This window comes from Candoia aspera, chromosome 2 (assembly GCF_035149785.1).
Source record: "Candoia aspera isolate rCanAsp1 chromosome 2, rCanAsp1.hap2, whole genome shotgun sequence".
NCBI classification, from domain to species: Eukaryota; Metazoa; Chordata; class Lepidosauria; order Squamata; family Boidae; genus Candoia; species Candoia aspera.
The window spans coordinates 146,797,461-146,817,351 of NC_086154.1; the positions used below are offsets into that span (position 1 = coordinate 146,797,461).

General features: G+C 43.4%; 1 protein-coding gene across 2 annotated transcripts in view; it reads left to right on the forward strand.

Moving 5' to 3' along the window:
* SYN1 (synapsin I) overlaps positions 1 to 3,101 on the forward strand; it is a 102,514-nt gene extending 99,413 nt beyond the window's left edge. The window contains exons 12-13 of one of the 2 annotated variants that reach the window (XM_063294063.1): positions 67 to 730; positions 2,186 to 3,101. In XM_063294063.1, coding sequence (XP_063150133.1) covers positions 67 to 730; positions 2,186 to 2,321 — 800 coding nt within the window. In that variant the 3' untranslated portion in view covers positions 2,322 to 3,101. The remainder of the gene's footprint in view (positions 1 to 66; positions 731 to 2,185) is intronic. The other variant, XM_063294065.1, reaches the window with a different exon arrangement.
* The last annotated feature ends 16,790 nt before the right edge of the window (positions 3,102 to 19,891 follow it).

The following is a 19,891-nucleotide window of genomic DNA, read 5'->3' on the forward strand; positions in this document are numbered from 1 at the left end:
ACTTTTTGTTGAAAGGGAATTCTAGCAGATTAGGTGGGTTAAAACTGTCTTCCCTCTTTCTTTCAGGAGGACCTCAGCAGCCACCTCCAGGCTCCCAGCGCCCTCCCTCTCAGCAGCGCCCCCCTCCCCAAGGCCAGCAACTCTCCGGCCTTACCCCACAGCCTGGTGGTCCCACAATGGGTCAGCGTCTGCCCAGCCCCACTACCCAGCAGCCCCCGCCACAGGCTCAGCAACGTCCTGCAGGGCAGCGCCAGTCTGGGCCTGGAGTCCAACAGTCTCGCCAGCAGGGGCCACCCTCCGCTCCGCAGTCCCCGCAGCCCCAGAGAGGGCCGAGCCCCAGTGGTGGCGGACAGCAGCAGTGGCAGCAGGGTTCCCCCCAGCAGCAGCGGCCCGCAGGGCCTCCCCTGCCCAAGACAGCGTCTGGGGGCCTCCCAGGTCAACAGCAGCAGCCCCAGCAGGCACAGCGCCCTCCAGCAGCTGGCGGTCAACCACGGCAGCATCCACGGCAGGGCAGTCAAGGGGGCCTGGCTCAGCAGCGCCCACCAGGAGCAGGAGCCCAGCAGCAGCGCCCAGCACCACCCACCACCCAGCAGCCGAGGCCCAGCACTCAAGGGCAGGGCCCTGGTGGCCCAGGGCAACAAGGGAACCGCCCTCCACCAAGCCAAGGAAAGCCACAAGTTGCTCAGAAACCCAGCCAGGATCTGCCTCCTCCACCCCAGCCCCAGCTGAAGTAAGCGTTGGACTCTTGGGTTCTCTGTGAAGGGAACAGGGTTTGGCAGGCTCCGGGACTTAACTTTTGCAATCTGGGGATTTTGTTCCTAGCTACGCAGGGGTGTGGTAGGTTGCCATGAGGATCTGGTACCCTCAGATACCTAAAGGCACAAACAACGCTACATGCACTCTCCCCTAATCCCAATTCAGGATACGTTTTGCAAATTCGGTGTGTTGTCCTTTTGTGTCCTTTTTGCTTTGGTCAAAGTTCAGTAAGGCGGTAGGGGAGGGTATTAAATAAGAGATGATTGGGTGCAGCAGGAGGACAAGGCGGGGCAAAGAGTGAAAGGTCACTTGCTTACAAGGAACTCTTTACCGACATCATCACAGCTGTCTTGCTTTCTTTATGTTTGCTTTTGTTTGCAATTGTGAGAACTAGACAATACTTTTTTATATAAAAAACAGCTCCTCCTCCTAAAGCAAAAACGAATGACTCAATTCTCCACGTATGCAAGGTCATCAGACCGAAAGGGGCACAAAGAAGTCTCATGTTTTAAGATGTCACATTCCAGAGCTGAAATTTGCAAATTTGAAATTTTTTAAAAGAATACTTTAAAAATCTAAATATATAAATCAAACCTTGTAGGTGAAATTTGAAGCTGAAGGGTTAGCATAACATTAGGAAAGATGCACTTCTGAATCATTTGTGCTGCCTGCGACAAGTGCTTCCCATTGGCAGTCTAGAAGGGGTGGCATGGAAACAGGGATGAAATTGTTTGACCATTCAAAGTGAGAGCAGAAAGTGTTACCCTGACATTCAGTTGGGCTTGTGAGTTATGCTGGTTATATGAGCTCAGTTTTGTTGGGATCAATAAGATGATTTTTTTCAAGTTATTTATCAGTACAGCAGCAGCACTTGGTGTTTCAGAGAAACATTTCTTGCTGAATAACTTCATTTTCAAATATTTGCTGCAGCTCTTGTTAGCACTAGCTTGCCAAATCACACAGTGAGTTTGTGCCCCTCCACTCTAAATTCAACAGGATCTATCCATAATTAGAAGAAATGGAATGGGTGGGGGGGGGAGAGTTTGAATTAGAAGAAAATGCCTGAGAATTTCCCTCTCCAATTTTTTTCAGCTTTTCAGTCACGTTTTCCTGCCGCAGGACCATTCCCTGGCCTTTCCCTGTTGGATGCACCCTCCTTTGCAGCACTAAATTAGGGCTGGGGGGGGGGGGGGGCAGAAGGCCTGCTTGGTCGCCTGGCCCCCTTTGTGGCTCTGTGCTTGCTTCTTACCATACCCTTGAGAAGGAGGGCAGTGCTTCCCAAATTCAACCTCCCCTTTCTCTCCCAGCGTTCCAGACAAAGCAAGTTCTGTTGCCTGACCTGATTTTAATCGTGTGTTTCTCATTTCTCCTCTCCGTCTCCCCCTCCCCTCTTTCCCGCCCCCCCCATTCCTCCCTCGCTGTTCCTTAGCAAATCCCAGTCTCTGACCAATACCTTCCCCCTTGCAGAGGTACCGGCGCCGCGGGGCAGCCTTAGTCAGGATGAAGTGCGTGCCGAGAGCATCCGCAGCCTCCGACAGAGCTTCGCCAGCCTCTTCTCCGACTGAGAGACTCCCCCCTCTGTCCTGCAACCCTTCACTTCCCTGGGCCTGGACCCCCTTCCTTGTCTTCTGAGACTCTGAGCCCTGTGCCCCTTAACTGCTTTGACCCACCCCCGTGGGAACGTTCTTCCAAAATGAATGACGAGTTTCTTCTCAACTCCCCTTTGTTAATGGCAATCCCATGGACAGGGGGAAACAGTAAGGATCCCTGGAGATCCCCAGGGAAAGGAATGGCACCTGCTGGGAATGGTCAGACCTAGAAAATGGGTCCAGGCTAAATCCTCAGCGATACCCAGGCTTTTGATGCTGGTCATTCTGAATGTAAAGTGGGTTGGTTGGTTTAAAGTTAGTTTATTTATTTATTAGATGTATTTATTTATTAGATTTATTTATTTATTAGATTTATATAGCCGCTCATCTCACATGTGACTCTGGGTGGCGTATAAGAAAAAAAAGTTATCTGTACAGGGCAATTACCTGAAGAGAGAGAGAGAGACACATATATACACACACGTTTGTGTGTACGCGCACACATACAACACAAAACCTTCTCTTCCCTAAATGCAACAAGAACTCCGCAGTCTGCTGGGCAGGAGGCTCCATTTATTTTCCCTTAAAATCCTAAAACTTCCCTCTGCCCACCATTATCTATTCTAATAACCTATTATTGCTCTGTTTTCTATAACCAGTTCTCCTTATGATTTTGTGCCCATTTCTGCAGAATATACTATCCCCATGCAAACTAACGCCTCCCTAAACCCGATTGTCAGAGAGCTTCCTTCCTTCCTTCCTTTCATGGGACCTCCCTTGTGAACCGGAGGCTGCAGATTTCTCAAGTCCACATCTCTTCTACATAAATATGCAAACTTTATGCCTGGTTCCCTTCTCCCATCCCTGATGCAGGGGGAGGGGGGGGGTCCCCAGGGTTGGGGAAAAGGGGGAAGGGGGGGGTCTCCAGGGATCTCTGTACATAGCATGAGGGAGGGGACCCCTCCTGGGGCCATGTTTGTGTTTGTGGCTGCAAAGATGTCTGTGTTGCTGTTTGTGAATAAGCAGTCAGTCAATTGCCACTTGCCCTCTGCACAGTCCTGTTTCCCACTCCTTAGCTGCCGGCTTCCAAGCTCCGTTGCCTTGGCTACAGGTTCCGCCTCCACCTCAGCAACGTGCAACTTCCTTCCCCTGCATTTTGGTAACAGTCTACTTGGCAAGCCTTAATCGAGACACACCTCCTTTCCATCCTACCTCACACCTTTTTTTCCCACCCTCCTAATAGCTCTGCAGAAATCTCCCAGTCTGTCACTCCACTGTAAGCTTTAGCATCTACTGATTGTCAGGAAGGTGCTGGGCAGGGCAGACAGGCTTCTTTATCCTTGAGCCAGATGCTAAGCTGGCTTTGAACCTAGGCCTTGTGGTGGAGAGACAGTTGGCCAACAATTGGCGTCTGTGGTGGAGAACGCAGTTGTTTTTGTCAAGTCCTTCCTCCCACTTGGCCAGCCAAATCTATCTGCTCTTCTCCCCAAACAGCCATAGTACTGCCACTGTAGCCAAGGGATGTTTTTGCTATTTTGATGGATGACTGAAGAAATAAAACACCACCACCAGTGGACACACGGGGGGTTCACACCCAAAACCAGAACTTGGTCCCCCTCCCTCTCCCCCCTGTATGTAACTCAAGAGAGAAACTTCCCACTCTATTTTTGTGATTCTCCTTTATCCCTAAAGCTGTGTCAATTACTCTTGTCCCCTTCTTTGAAAGATCATGGGGACAGGAGTAAAACGCCACTTAATGCGTGATGGTCTGATAGCTGCAAAGTCATGTGTTGTAGCTGTGTTGTGACATAACGCTTTGAGCTGTGTTTGCAACTTACTGTCAGGTTGGGGTGGGGGATGCAGCAGAGACTCGATCCCTGCGTATTACATCCCCTTTCCATTCTTCAGCCTCTTTTCCCCAGAGATCTATTCCTTTGCCACAAAGGGATCTGGGAAGGGCAATTTAAAGTGCTAACTTGGTATCTTTGTTATTTATTCTTGTCCGGAAAGTGCATCCCCCTCGCACACTATTTTTGTGGGAATAGAGGCCTTTCCTATTGCTGTGATTCTGTCTCTCTGTGGATCAAAGTTTCAATGGATCAGTGATGTAAAAGACATAAATAAATAAATAAATAAATAAATATTAAAAAACAACGCTTGCTGGAAAAATGCGTTATGTCACTGGAGTGAAATGAGTATACACATATAGAAATACTACATATTATAAAAACAAAGGGATAGAAAATAAAGAGAGAGATCATGGCATCAGAATGGAGAAGTGAACAGATGAAAGCACGTATGGGTGGTATGGAACAAAGGGGTATGGGTTTTCAGGGTGGCTCTTCTGTCTGTGTGGTCCCTAAGGGTCGACAACGACTTGATGGCATGTAATCCCTGCTTGTGAGCTTTCCAAATGCACACACTGGTCCTGTTGGGATACAAAACTCTGGGTTAGATGGGTAGTTATCTTGGTTTGGCAAGACTTTTACTATATTTTGTTAACTTTGGTGACGTAACCCTAACGATAAAAATAATCTTTTGCAATGCCCCACATGCTTAAGGAAAGACCTCCTTTCTTTACACTGAAACCTGTGAGGGAAAAATAAAAAAATAGAAAAAAAGTGAAAATAGCCATCATTCATGACCTTCAGTTCTAGTTCTGTGAGTCAACTGCATTGGAGAGAACTTTTGCTTACCCATAGCTTTGCTTTGCTTATTAGATCTTTTTTAAAAATCCAGAAAAAGAGTTTAAAACAAATTAGTTTTTTTAAATGTGTGCACCCACACATTTCAGATGAACTACAACTTGAATTAAAACCTTGCAATAATTTAAAATTGTACCATGAACACCTATCAGTGATTTAACTATTGTATCTAAAAAACACTACTTCTGGAGGTTTTAAAGAAGCAGTATACAATCAGCTTCATGGACTCTGGCTTGTCTTAATGAAACAGCATTTCCTGGATCCAGTCTTTGTATTTCTGATTTTCCAAAACTCCAGTATAAAGCATCACTTTTAAAAAGGCGTGTATTTTTGTATTACTTCTATTTTATAGACAAAATTCAGTGTAAAAAAAGTAAGGATGTATGAAAACACACTGTTCAAAGCAGTTGCTTGTTCATTATCTACTGTAATAAAATGTGGCTTGGCAGCCATTTTTGCAAAGGGCAGCACTCCCATTTGCTGCCATGGATCACGTGATCTACCTTATTTTGAAAAAAATGGCAGTCATTTAGAATGCAGTAGAGTTTATCCCTAGGCCGTATAGCGTTTGGAATAAAATAATTTCCATTAAGAGATTTAGATGCTGTTTTATAGTACAATATAAAGCTATAATGAGTATTAACCTTGTTGCAACATTGTGACAGATCCTAAAAATTAGACTGCAGGTGTGTTATTACACTTCACATTGTAGGTGTACTGGAGATGTGAACAGGGCAGGGAAGAAATGCAGAGCTGACTCAGGCAAGTGTATAAAAAAGTAAATATTACTATGTTTATATAATGGTGTAATTAAAAAGACTCCTGGAGTAGATTCTATCTTGCTCTGCTAGTTGGTCTGGACAAGGTGGGTTTCTTAGGAAAACAAGTACATGGAAAAAGAATGAGCTGTGTGGACTGTCAGTGCAGTTCAAACTCGTTAGAAATTATGAAAATCCTTAGGCTGAGAACTGTCTTAACTGAAATAAATGGTAGACAGAAGTAATCCCCTCAGTGATGCAAGGATACATTTGGGGTTCTCTTAGCAAAGAAAAGGCAAGTGATGGGGAGGGTCATGAGTAAGAGGTGTGTATCAAAAAATACATTTTCAGGGGAGAAAATGGACAGACATCAATTTTTATTGAAGAGTTTTTAAATACAGATGTTCCTCGTTTAGCAATCACAATTGGGACTGGCAACTGTCATAAAGCGAAGCGGTTGCTAAGTGAAACCGCAATTGTGCTTATGATCTTATTTCAGCTTTCCTTTGCTGAAATAAGGTCATAAATGTGAGGACTGGTTGTAAATTTACTTTTTCATCACCATTGTAACTGAAAATGGTCACTAAATGAGGTAGTTGCTAAACGAGGACTACCTGTATACAACTATCGCCACTGGCGTTAGCAGCAGTAGCCTTGTGCCTGCAGTGTAGAGTCTGATATGCAAAAAAATAACTCGTATATTATATCTATGAGTTATATATTATATCTATATCTATATCATATATATCATATATATATCATATCTATAATATATGAGTTAGTTTTTGCATACCAAACTCTACACTGAGGCTCCTTCCTGGGATCGAGGGAGAGCAGTTTAAGGGTCCTTTGTAGGATAAGGAATGCTGAAAGTCCGAAAGCAAGGTAAGTCTAGCCTCATACTGTGTGTAGGCTGTGGGACCGGGCCACTCCGCTTCCATCTGACGGCAGGTCTGATTGTGAGTCCTTGCTGGCAAGGTAGGGAGAAGAAGCTGTAAAATGGGTTTAGCCTCATCAGAATGCCAGTTGCTGAGAAATACAAATGGCAAAACTCCATGGCACATTCATTGATTAATCAAATTTGTGTACCACCCGACTCCCAATGACTCTTGTTTATTGTTACCTGCTTATACGGTTTCCAGTGATAGGTTTGGCCAATGTGAGAAACAGGATGGTGGACCAGCTGGACCTTTGACTTGATTCAGCATGCTTTCCTGCCAGCCTGGGCTCCTTTAGGAATGGCGTAAAGAATAGGACTCTTCCCCTAGCTCAGTGCCTGTGCCCCATCAGTTGCCATCACAGGGCTTCCTGCTATTTTCTCAGATGGTTTATCACGCTTAACACCTGCATCGCCGCCACCCTGGCCCCAACTGCTGCAAGTCTCACCACGTCGACTCTGTGTTTTCTTCTGCGGCTTCCCCTGCCCGCCCTCCCCAAATTCTTGACCTTCCACTGGTTTTTCTGCTGTTTTACCATCCCAATGCCACATTCCCCAAATCCTGCTGACTCTTCCCTCCATCTCTTCATTCTCCCTCCTATCTCAAAAGAAGAAAAGAAGTGCAGATGTTTCCTTTATCAGTAGAGGGTGCTACAACACCAGGACATTGTATCATTGTATCAGCTGATGAAAAAAGTGTGCAGTCTCCCCCTTCTCATCCGAAAAGGAGGCTATGAAATGGAGTCTGTGTTGTAGCACCTCCTGCTGGTGAAGGAAATAGCTACTTTGGTTAATTTTCCCCCACATGATAAAATGAAACAAAATGTAAAACTAAAAATAATGCATTTAAATAATGAATTCTTTTAAATTAAAGTTTAATGCAATTACTGTCAAATTCACAATTCAACTAAATATAAAATAAATACGAAAGTGGCTTTACCACCTTTTGGAGTATGGACCTTGACATGCTATTCAAAGCCTGGTGTGGCCCTCAAACCAAACTCCATCCTGTTTTTGTTTTAGACCAGTTATTGGTCAATCTATGGCTGGATTAGAGCCTTCTGGATGTTCAGTTGCTGATGCAGGAAAGGAAAACTGGAGCTGCAAAGGCAGAGGTACAGTAGGAACATGGAATGCAAGAAGCATAAACACACGAAAGTCCAACACAGTGAAAGATGAGATGAATTGACTATACATTGACATCTTGGGCGTTAGTGAATTGAATTGGACTGGAACTGGCCCTCTTCATTTAGAAGACCACAGTGTTTACTACTCAGGACATAAAAAAGAAAGGAACGGTGGTGCTTTTGTAGCCAGGAAGGCTATATAGCAAGGACAATTCTTGGACCCAGTGCAGTCGGTGCCTGAGTAACATCAATTAGATTTCGCAGGAAGCCCTTTAATAGGACAATTATTCAGGTTTATGTTCCAACTACCAATGGAGCAGAAGAGGAAGTTGATAAGCGCTATGGACAAGTTTAATCTGACAATGTCAGAAGATGCAAGCAGGTGCTGCAGCTTGTGTCTGGAGTATGGAATGCCAATGTTGGACACAGTAAAAAGGAAAGCAGAGCTGAACAATATGGCCTAAGAAACAGAAATGAAGCCAGAGAATGACTTGTCATAACGTAGCTGGTACTGTATATCCTGCTGACCAGTTACTAAGGGAAGGGGTCTTTCCATACATCTAAGCAACATCCTTGCAAAAGACTATGTGACCTCCACTCATCAAAAAGAGGGAAGGAAGTACTTTTTCCCCTCCATCCTTGTTGCTCTGGCAGAACCCTGTCAGATTAATTAGAAAACCTAGTTTTCAGGATCAGGAAGAGTTGGCATCAGCCTTTATAAATTCTGGGCTGGAGACAAGACAAGGTGACATCATAGGACTGAAGGGATCATAGGAGTTGTCAACTGCTCTGGTGCTGGTGTAGACTGCAACTGAAGAAAGAACTTTGACCAAAGAAGAGAAGTGTTTGTATTTTTTGAAAGCGAAATTTTCCCCTCCTGGAGAAAATCTATCCACAGTATTTGGTTGCTAGGAGTCGAAAGCGACTTGATGGCACATAATCAGTCCAATTTTCCTCACAATAACCCTGGTGTTTTAGCACGGATAAACAACTTCCAATATTATGCATGGACTGGGGAAACCAGCACCTGAGTGGTGAAAAAATAGAAACCCCAAGCTGAGAAACAGAGAGGAGGAGATACGGGCAGAGTCACAGAAAGCCATGGAGGTGGGAAGAGGACATGGAGGGCAAGTAATAGAGTGGGGCAGGGGGAGAAAGGCAGCGTTTGAGATGAGAAGATGATCGGAAAGTCAAGCTGACAGCAGTTAAAAGGGACCAAGGAAAATCTGATGGAACGGGTGGGAAATTCAGGAGTGGATGGGGGCAGAGGGCAAAAAAAAAGTCTGAGAATATCAGAGTGTTGAGCATAACTGAGAAGCGACCTGGCCCCTCACTTCTTTTTCAATACTGTATTCCCATTTTATTATTTATTCATTTATTTATTTTATTCAGCTCGGACACTGCCCAACTCCCACCGGCTCTGGGTGACACACAGCATAAAAACAAGCAACAAATATGCATATAACAATAGCAATAACCAGATGGCAGAACCGGTCAAGAAGACAAACATGTCCAATGCCCACAAGGGTCCCCAACCACTCCAGGTATTTAAGGCCCTCCGGAATGGCCTTTGAGGTCCCTATTGTACAGATGAGGCCTGCTGAAACCAAGACAGCATGTCTTGCTGGTGCTATCTTGTGGACCTTAAACCTGAGAAAGGGGATTCTGGATTGGAATGGTGAATGTGGATTGCGCTTTGGCTTCCCACATCCAACCTTAACATGTTAACACTCTGTTGCCTTACTAGTAGTGAGACAAGCTGGTCGAGTTTTCCTGGCCGTTGCAGAACCAATACAGCCGTTAATCCAAGTGTTGCATTCTTGTAGCTCATGCACAAATGCCTGATAGGTCTTGATGATGCAAGGCCAACAAACTGTCTCTAGACCAGCTCGACATGCCCCGCTTCCTTATGCAGTTACATCCATCCATCCATCCATCCATCCAAGAATATAGCAATATAAAAGGCATGCAGGCGTGTGGGAACAATTGCCCAGTTCCTGGATTAGCCAACCGGATCTTTCAGGAAGTCCAGCATGAGGCTGGGTGGGCACAGTCTTTTCAGTGATCCTGGAGATTCTGTAAAGCATCCATCGCTTGGTTAGTTGGATACCTTCCTTCACGTACAGTATTGTTTGTGTCCTCTTACAGCTGTTGCCATGTGGTCCAGCAATAAACTCTGTAAGTTAATTTTGTTGATATGAATGAGTACTTTTCTTTTATCTGTCCTGAATCTGCTGCTGATCAATTTCCCATGACGACCCCAAGATACCCCAAGACTGTTATGAGCAAGGGAGCACGCAGTATCTCTCCACATTTTACATCCTGATTATTTTAGCACTGTTATATCTACTTTAAGCTAATCGCTCCCAATCCTGTCTCCTTGGATGGTAATGGGCTGTTAAACCTGCATGTTTTGTGGACTTTAAACATGTTTGAATACCAGCTCCAGTCATCGTAGGCTGCTTTTGAGATGCTGGAATTTGCAGAATTAGGCCTGGAAGTGGGATGGTTTTCTCCTCTTTCAAGAGGGAATAGAAACGAAGGGTTTCAGTGAGCCTGTTGAAGGCCTTGCCTGGTGTTGCTCTCTGGAATCTCTCAGAGCCAGTGGGATTTGATTTAGGGCTTCAGCAAGGCTTGTCAGAAGCAATCTTCATTCTCAGTGTAAATATAGCATCTCCCTGCTTTTCTAGTTAGCAACTCATCACATCATATTGTAAGCCTCGATTCCATTTTTAAGGGTGCTATTAAAATAGATTCAGAAGCATCATTTAAGGAGAAGAAGGGAAGGAAAGGACAATGTTATTTACCAATAGAAGAGAATATATGTCGCTCAGGGTTGAACTGTGGAGTCCTTGGTGCTCTGTGAGCTTGGCTGTCTGCTTGCAGACATTTTGTTGCCCAACTGGGCAACCCTTTCAGTGCTAGAAGGGACTGGAGTTATTAACACAAGATGAACAATCAAGCAGTAAACAATAGCCCAATCAAGGAATTTCCAAGGAGAGAGCAACACCCCCATCAACACTGTCAGGGCAAGCTACTGTATGTAAGCAGAGAGCAAACCCCGCTCCCTTGTAGTATTGAAGATGTTGCCTAGTCGGGCAACAAAATGTCTGCAAGCAAACTACCAAGCTCAGAGAACACCAAGAACTCCACAATGTTATTTATTCTTTGTGGAGTCCTTCGTGCTCTCTGAGCCTTGCTGTTTTCTTGCAGATGTTTCATTGCCAGACTAGACAACATCTTCAGTGTGAGAAGGGAGTGGGGTTTGCTCTCTGTTTATATACAGTGGCTTGCCCTGCTTGTGTTGGTGGGGGTGTTGTTCTCTCCTTGGGAGTTCTGATGAACAATATGACGAACAATCAAATGGCACAATACACCCTAATCAAGGAACTATTAACTCAGTCAGTCAACCAAGCAACAAACAACAGCCCAATCAAAGGCCCTCTCCCTTCTCACACTGAAGATGTTGCCTAGTCTGGCAATGAAACGTCTGCAAGAAAACAACAAGGCTCAGAGAGCACCAAGGACTCCACAGTTCAACCCTGAGCTACAAATATTCTTATTTATTTATTCTTCAGGACGCTTAAAAAGTTACCTTAAGAGCAAATTTAAGGCAATCTTGTGTTGGCTGAAGCTCAGATTTGGGAAATGGCTTCATTTGATACCTTAGCTAATGTGTTGCACAAAGTGTAATATGCTGTGCAATGCTATCTCAAGGACGCAGATGGTTCACAAAGGGAATACAGCGATGGAGCATCCTGGGGCATGTTTTGCTGGTCTCAGATGCTCCATTCTGCACATTCACACTTGGAAGATATGCAGGTATAAACTGGAAAAGTTGAAAGCAACATTAATTTGCAATATTTTCTAAGATTCTCACTGATCACAGCCTTACATGTCAGTTAGGAGAAGAAACCCATGGCTGTCCATCCTTGCATTCTGTTCTCTCTCCTTAAAAGCCCAGACCCACAAGTTCTATATCTTCTTCACAAAGCAGCAGGCCGCCCATTATTATAGCTTATAGAAATAATGTTTATTTTGGTTTGAACTAGAGTCAGTCTGAGATTAATGTATTATGCATTTGTATTCGTATCTGTGCTGAAGAAGGTTGGAAGTCATTCTTTTTGGATTTCTGTTTATGTCTGTACTTTTTAGTTTGCCTTTTTTCTTTTAGACTTTTTTTCAATCTTTTCTATATTTTGGATTTTATCTGTACTTTGAAACTTTAATAAAGAATGACATATATATATATATATATACACACACACACACTCAAACATATACATACATACAGTATATATATACAGTATACTGTATATATGTATGTATGTATGTATACGTGCATGTGCACACACACACACACACACACACAGTCACATTTGCTTTCCTGTAATAAGCATTCAAGTTCATCTTGTTTATTTCCCATTTTCTAAGCATTTAATATATTGACAGTGAAGGCCATGAAGGTTATGGGAGTCAAGGCACAGGGCAACTGCAGGTCTCAGCACCGTTATTGTTCAGGATCTTTTTCTCTGCAGAAGTTAGTTGATCCCATGGTTTTGCAAAGCTGCAAAGTGAGATTCTGAGCCGATTGTCAGAAAATGACCCTTTTGAAATAGAAAAAGGACATAAAGATGGTGTCAAAATGTAACCGAAGACTGTAAGGATTTCTTCACAGCGACTTGTCCCAACCCCTTGAATTCAAGGCTCAGAGTGGCACATCAGTGCCAGACCTCCTTTTGATTATTTAGATTCATCTCAGTGAAATAATTGAAGATAATCACTAATCTGCTAACATCTTCACAGTTATAAGTTCGGTATGCCCTTTGTCCCGGGAACAGAACACCTGTGCTTCAGCAATGAAAATTGTGGCAAAAACATGGAATATTTTGACCTGAATAAATAATGCAAATGGAACCATTCTCCGTGATTTTGTTTTAAAAGTTTAAACAATTATTTTTTCTTAACTAATTGATTCTTGCAGGAAAAGGAATAAGACATGTATAAAACAATAAAAACTAGATGCTTATTATGAAGATTGCAGCTCTGGTTGGTATTAAAAGGGTTAATGGTTATGTAAGAATGGAGATTAGGTTGAAAGCAGGATACTATGTATACTTCAGTGTCAAGTATTTGAAGAAAGGGTTGTGTTGCAAGCCTTCTATTTCAGAAAAGTTGTGCATTCTATCCTAAATGTAGAATTCAAACTTGAACAAAAATGTAGTATTCCAGCTCAGTGGGAAGATGCTGCAGAAAATAAAGACAAACCATGGTGAGAAAGGCCAACCAACAGCTGGCATCAAAGCTACGCAAGTAATCTGCAAGTGCTTATTGGTGGAAAAATTGGGTCTAAGGACGCACCAGCAACTGTGGGAGTGTTATACTTCCAGAAGATTTGAGAAGAAAGAGGAAAAAACTCAAACCCAGCCTGAGAGAAAAGAGCCGATCATATTAGGAGACCAGTGGGAAGAAGTGAAGTTTGGAGAAAGGCAAAATTCCCCCTCAATGGCCTGAGTGAAACCACCGTATGAAGGAACAGTAGCTTCTGTATGCCACTCAACTGGTGTGGAAATTCACTCTCTGTTCCATACGCCTGTGTGAATTGTGTTTTGTGATTGTGGGAGAACAGGCTGAAAGTGATCCCTCATTTTGGGAAGAATTGGAAGTCAGTTTCCAGAAAAAAAGTTGCTGAGGGATATTTGCACCACCGTTTAAGTCAGGAATGGGGTCAGCTCCAAATAACCCGGCTTTCTCCTTTGCTCAACAAATCTATAGTCTTTTGACACAAGCATCGCATCTCTACGGCAACTGACAATGCCTGACTGACTTTGGCTTATCCTCCCAAAAGTGGGATGGAAGATGACCAAGAAGGGCTATAGGCTAGACTGGGAATCATGATAATAATGATAACAAAAACGCAACAACTACTACTGCTGTAATATATACATCCTGGGAGAAGACAATGGCAGACCGCTTATGTAAAGTGTCCATATAGTGATCGGGGATGAGGGGGACTTTACTGTTTATTTATAGTTACACATACATATTATTCAGGATCACAACTGAGAGCATCACACAGAACAACATGTTTTAGTAAATCATGCAAAACCAGGACAAAATGGATATCTTTAATGGTTCCAGACACATCTGTGGCTGAAATACCAAGGGAAAGCATAGATGTGTAGAAGGCTAAGCTGTAAAGAAACTCCACTGTAACATGGTACACCCTAAACATCATTAGATATCAATCTTAGCTATCCATTTTTTTTTAGGACTTGACATGAAATATACCCCTGCCTTGTACCAGTAAGATCCTGATTCACATAATCCTATGAGGTTACATTCCAGAATTTTTTTAAAAAAATCATTGCACATGGAATCCACTAGCTTTTCCCTGCAATAGAATTCCCTACGCAAACGTGGGGGTATTTATAATCATTCTAGCTTCTGAATCAAATTTAGCAGCCATTACATAATTTTGTTCAGAGTTTGCATCAGCTGTAAAAGGTCAGGAAAACTGTAAAATAGTTTACCCATCACTTCTTCAAAGTACAGTTTTTCAAAAACTGGAGTGACAAGTGTGAATGACTCATTCCCAGCACTTTTTAGCTTACTGTACCTATGGCATTTTCAATCTCCGATAGTCAAGACAGTGCATGCAGGCCTTGTGTCATGGGAGTAGAAAAGGAATCATCCATATGAACAGCAGAATGTTGAATCGGATACAGAAGTTGTTTTGCAATGTGCCATCCTCTTTAATTTATATGTATCAATCGTGCTGATAATAGATAATTGGCATTCTCTACCTGAAAATATGTATTCTTCTCCTTCGAGAGGGCCTCGGTGCTTGTATCCACAGTTCGTAGCTGCACAGTAAGTATAGAGAAACTGTTCATGTATGATTTCCTTTGGACCCTTGATTACCTTCAGAAAGAAAGAAAATTCAGCATAAGGACAGGAGTAGGTCAGGAATATTTGTCATGATAGGAACAATATCCCTGAACAAAAGACTGAATGCCTGCCGCCTTGCTCTTGCTGTCTGGCACCCATCACTGTCTCCTGACATGATTCAGGAGGAGGAGGAGGAGGAGGAGGAGGAGGAGGATCTTACCTTGGTGGGCTTAATCTCATAGAAATCTCTTGGTGCATATGATGGAGATTTGGGGTCCTTGCTGACGCTCGTAAATTTGGCCCTCATCACTGTAAAAAGAGAGAATTTAGTTCACAGTTTTGTTTAAAACTGTGATTGAGTCCACACTGTATGAGCATATAGCTAAGGGGAGACCTGTCTTCCTTTTTGTTCTCATATCCTCCATCCAGCAGGCATAGCCTTAAAATCGAATTTGCAGGTAGGACCCTGGATTCTTCCTTCTTTCCAGCATTCCTATATGTGGATGAGGGAAGGAGAGCATGAGAATGGGAGGCAGGTGAATGTGCATTGCGTGAATGTGCAGCACAGGTGAGTGCATAAGAATTTCCTTGTTAGGTGTCTGTTGCACCTTTCGTCTAACAACTCAAGGCAGCATATACAGCGTTCCAATGTTTGCCTCACAATTACCCTGGGAGGTAAATTGGACTGAGACCAGTGTCTGGCCCAGAGTCACCAGAGTCTTCTTGGCTGAGGGTTGAAACTGGATGTCTCTAGTCCTAGTCCAGCACCAGCACCATTACACTACACTGGATGGGTTGGATGGGAGCTGGGAAAGGTGGCAGGCAGGAGGGTCACCATCCTCTTTTGTGCAAATGTTTGTATTTATACAAATACTACGTTAGTATTATATGTTCTCAAAATCTCCAGATGCTCACTAAATATTTTACATTTTATTTCTTTTTTTTTAAACAAGAGCAACATAATCTTCATGTTTCCAATTACCGACATTCCCTTTTCTATGTGAACAAAGATAAAGCAGACAAAATACAGCAAGCTCAATGATGCTGGTTAGTCTAGTCCAGAGAGGCTTCTGAAATAAGAAATTTGTTCAGCTTTCGTTGCCATAGGAATGACTTTCAGCTATAGGAAGGATTAATGCTGGAAGCAAAACCAACCAAGTAGAGGAGTGGGAGAAAGTTAAGAGATGGAAGGGAGAAAAATATTCACTGACTCCAAACCTCACCAAGTGGAGAAAAGCAACATGCTGTCTGGAGATCTGCTGGTGCACATGAGCAGGCCTCTGTGAGATCCCCGAAGAGGACGAGGACAAGGAAACTGGCTAGGAAAGTTCCATGTGGTTTTGTGGAATCCATTGATTGCTCTTTATGCAGCCACTCGCTCAGGCCTGGAGGGCAGAGGTGACATCTTCTTTCTAAAGCAGGCTTTCAGGAAGAGGTTTGAGTGAGGGAGCACCAACTGTGGAGTAAAGGCAAGTTGTGACTCCCAGTTGGAAATGGTACTAGGATTGACTGCTCTGTTTCCAGCAAAGAGACCGAGGGGACATTTTGTGGGATGGAAAGACAGGGCAGGCTCAAAACTCAGGACGGGATGATTGAAATAATTAACTGCAAGGTAAGGGAGGATGATGGATGTTTCATTCTGTGGGGGCAAATTCAGTTTTAAAGCTTTGTTTCTGCAGGAATATTTCCCACCCCTATCCCTAGGTAGATCTTAGCAGGGCCAGGATATCAAGTCTGAGCTGAAGGGAAGAAGAGTGTAACGAGTTAGGCTCAAAGACCCATCTAGAAAGGAGGATTTCTAAAGTCAGATGTTTCCATGCCAGCACCAGAAAATCAGTCACCTTCTAAGGGCAGGCTGGGGCTGAGGCAGGAGGAAGACATTATTGTTGGAGTAGCTCCAATCGGGTAGGGATCACTGTCTGGACAGAGGCAGGTTATTTTTGTTAGCTTCAAGTCAGTCGTGACTTCTGGTGACTACATGTTCAACTACTGCATTTTCTTGGCAGCGTTTTTCAGAAGTGGTTTGCCATTGACTTCTTCCTAGGGCTGAGAGGGAGTGACTGATTTGTGCCTAAGGCAGGACTAGAACCCCAAGTTTCCAACCCAGTGCCTTTACTCACTACACCAAATTGGCTCTCCTGGGTAGAGTTAAATTTGCTACAAAAGAAAGAGGATGTTTTTTCCTCACCTTTTTCTCTGTTGTTCGTTGGGCCTTCTCCAGATGCAGACTTGGTCTCCCAGCCTACCTTGCTGGTATTTAAAGTCCCCCCCCCACCCCAGCAAATGTTCTCTTGCCTTGATTTTCATAGGTTGTCATTCAAGCCAGCCACACTTGGTTTCTCAAAGCACTGGCAGCATAATATGTTCCCATTTGGTTTGGCCACAGTGTATGTTATGTTAATGTTATGTTAATGCTGAGCTTAAAAAGCAATTTTGTTTTTATCTGGTTATTTATTTTCTATGATGTCTCTTGAGTTTCCTCTTGGGACAGAGAGAACAAGATATAAAGTGTAGGAATAAATAAGAACCGAAAATTGTGTTTTCAGTTTCCAAAAGCTCTGTCCCCATTTATCACAGTACAATTATATCTCGACAGCTCTGGTCTTCCAGCTTCTCAATGCTGCTCTCCTCTCATCCAGCCTTAAGGTTCCATTAGGTGGACTGGTTTTAAAGTAGTATCCCCCTCCCTAAATTGATACAGTTCCACCACAACTTCTGGATGTGTAAAATCTGTCAAGCTTTGTTGTGCTTTCCTTTGGAGGTGTTAGTTTTATTTTTGTGCCTTCCAGTCAGTGTTGACTCCTGGAGACTGCCTGGACTAGTCCCTGCAGTTTTCTTGGCAAGATTTCAGAAACGGGGCTGAGAGAAAAGGACTGGCCCAAGGTCCCCCATCTGGCTTTGTGCCTAAGGCAGCCTTGAAACTCACAGTCTCCCCGTTTCTAGCCTGATGCTGTAACAACTACACCAAACTGGCTCTCTTTGGGGGTGAGATCAGCTCAAGTAGGTGCTCCTGGGGAGTACGGGGAGGCCTGAGCACAGCCTTTCCTTCTGTTCCGTACCTAGGGTCCACCACAGCCATTTCTCTGCCAGCCTTTGACCTCTCCCTTAGCACTTTCTTCCTTGAGTTTCTTCAATATCTGTCACTTTCCCCCTATCCAGGTCTGAAGCAAACTTCCCTCCAGGCTTCCGACAAGGCAGAGCCGAGACCCACTATTTTATCTGGGGGAACAGGAAGGTTATATTAGCATTATTCCGTTTTAATACTAGTCTGAAATGTATTTTTATCCTGATTGATTGTACATTTGTGTCATCTCCAGGCACTGCTGCTGGTTAAGAATAATACATCAGTTATGAAACATCCATAGTAAATACAATAAAGCAGCATGAAACTTAAACAGAGAAACCCCCTAAAACAATAAACACCAAATCAGTTAAGCTCCAAACACCCTCCAGAAGAGCTCTGTTTCTGCCAACTTTGAGAGGCTACAGCCTACTTGCTTGTAACAGTTCTGTGTTCTAAATAGAATAAATTCTAATATATTCTATGTTCTAAATAGAATATATTTTTCTTTCCTACCATAGATGACTATTTTAACTATTCCAATCCATTTCCCCTTCAACTCCACCTGGGCTAAGTTTTTTGAGCCTCCTACCCCATCCCATAGTGTGGAGCATGGCCTCCATAGTCCTAAGGTGTCAAGTCTGCTCCTTCCTTGCTCCTGAAAGACTGTAGCTGCTTTCTTGACCATTGGTGGCCATGACACCCTCAGGACTCATCCTGTCTGGTTCTTCCTCTTGCCAGCGCTTGGCCTCTGGACTATCAGGCCTCCTGAATCCTTCTGCCTTTCCCCCTCCGCTTCTAGGCAGCCACAGGTCCCTGGAGCTGGTTATGTCAGCCATTTGTGTTATGGCACCAGCTGTCCTCTTCAGCAGTGCTCTTCTTTCTGCGGGGGGGAGGGACAGCTGTCCAAGCCTGTTGGCAAAGTTCAGGGTACAGGGATCTTCGTTTCCAGCCTTGATATCTGCCAAACCTATTTGCTTATTAATTTGCTATTAGTAATAGGTAAGCAGTTATGTTTTGATTCCAAAACATAGGAGAAACCGGTGTTGTGGAATAATGTAATGATTATTTGAAAATAACAGGGAAGATGTTTTACTAGAATGCTTGGGCTAAATAAGGGATCCCAATCAGTTGATTTCTAATGTTTAAATACATTGAGAGTTTCTGTGTTGAATATTACCTACAATATTTGCTTGGCAGTATAGGCAACTGAAACGTGTATTAATGAAACTGTATGGCCCAGATCCTCTAGCAGCCTCCTGCAACTTTAGGATCCTTAAGAAATGCAGTGCTTGAAACAACCATTTGATTTTGTAAGAAATTAAAAAGATGAAAGTATCCGTTATACTGTATATCTGAATTGTGGAATGAAGAATTGGAATAACCAGTTTTGTAAGGTCAGTGGGTCCAAGTGTTCAGAAATGTCAAATGTACTTATGACCTAAAAATGAAACTAACTCCTCAGAAAGTATTATTTCATCTTTACTGGACCCCTCAAAGAAGGTTTAAAACGAGACAGACAATTTTCTATGCTGGTGTTGTAACAAATTTCAAGGATCTTGAACTCATAGGAGTTGCTCTTGCCCAGCTCTAGCCTTGTTGCGGTTTCAAATTATTACACATGCCAGTACCATTTGGGGAAAATTGTGCTCTTTAACTGTATTGGTAAGATGTGGAGCTTGTCATCTCATGGAGCACTTTGGAGCTATTGAACCTGGGGCATGGCAATAAGATAATGCAGTGCAACTGGAAAGAAGCTCATGCTCTCTCAGTGTTAAGGAATAGATCCAGAATATGTATTTTTGGTAAGTCTCTGTGTTTTAAAAATGAGAAGATGAAAGAACATATTTTTAGATGAAAAGCTTAAGGATCAAATTAATACTACATTGCTATCTCCAGTTATTATATGGATCTTTCCCCTCTCTTTTTAGCGTAGTTTCAGCTGGTTTTCTTCCTTTTTATTTCCTTTTAATGCTGCTGGATCCCCCAGGGCTGAGGAAAACCCTTCACCCCCACATTGTCCAGCTCTGTTTCTGTTTCTTTTCCTTTTCTCTCACTACCACAGCA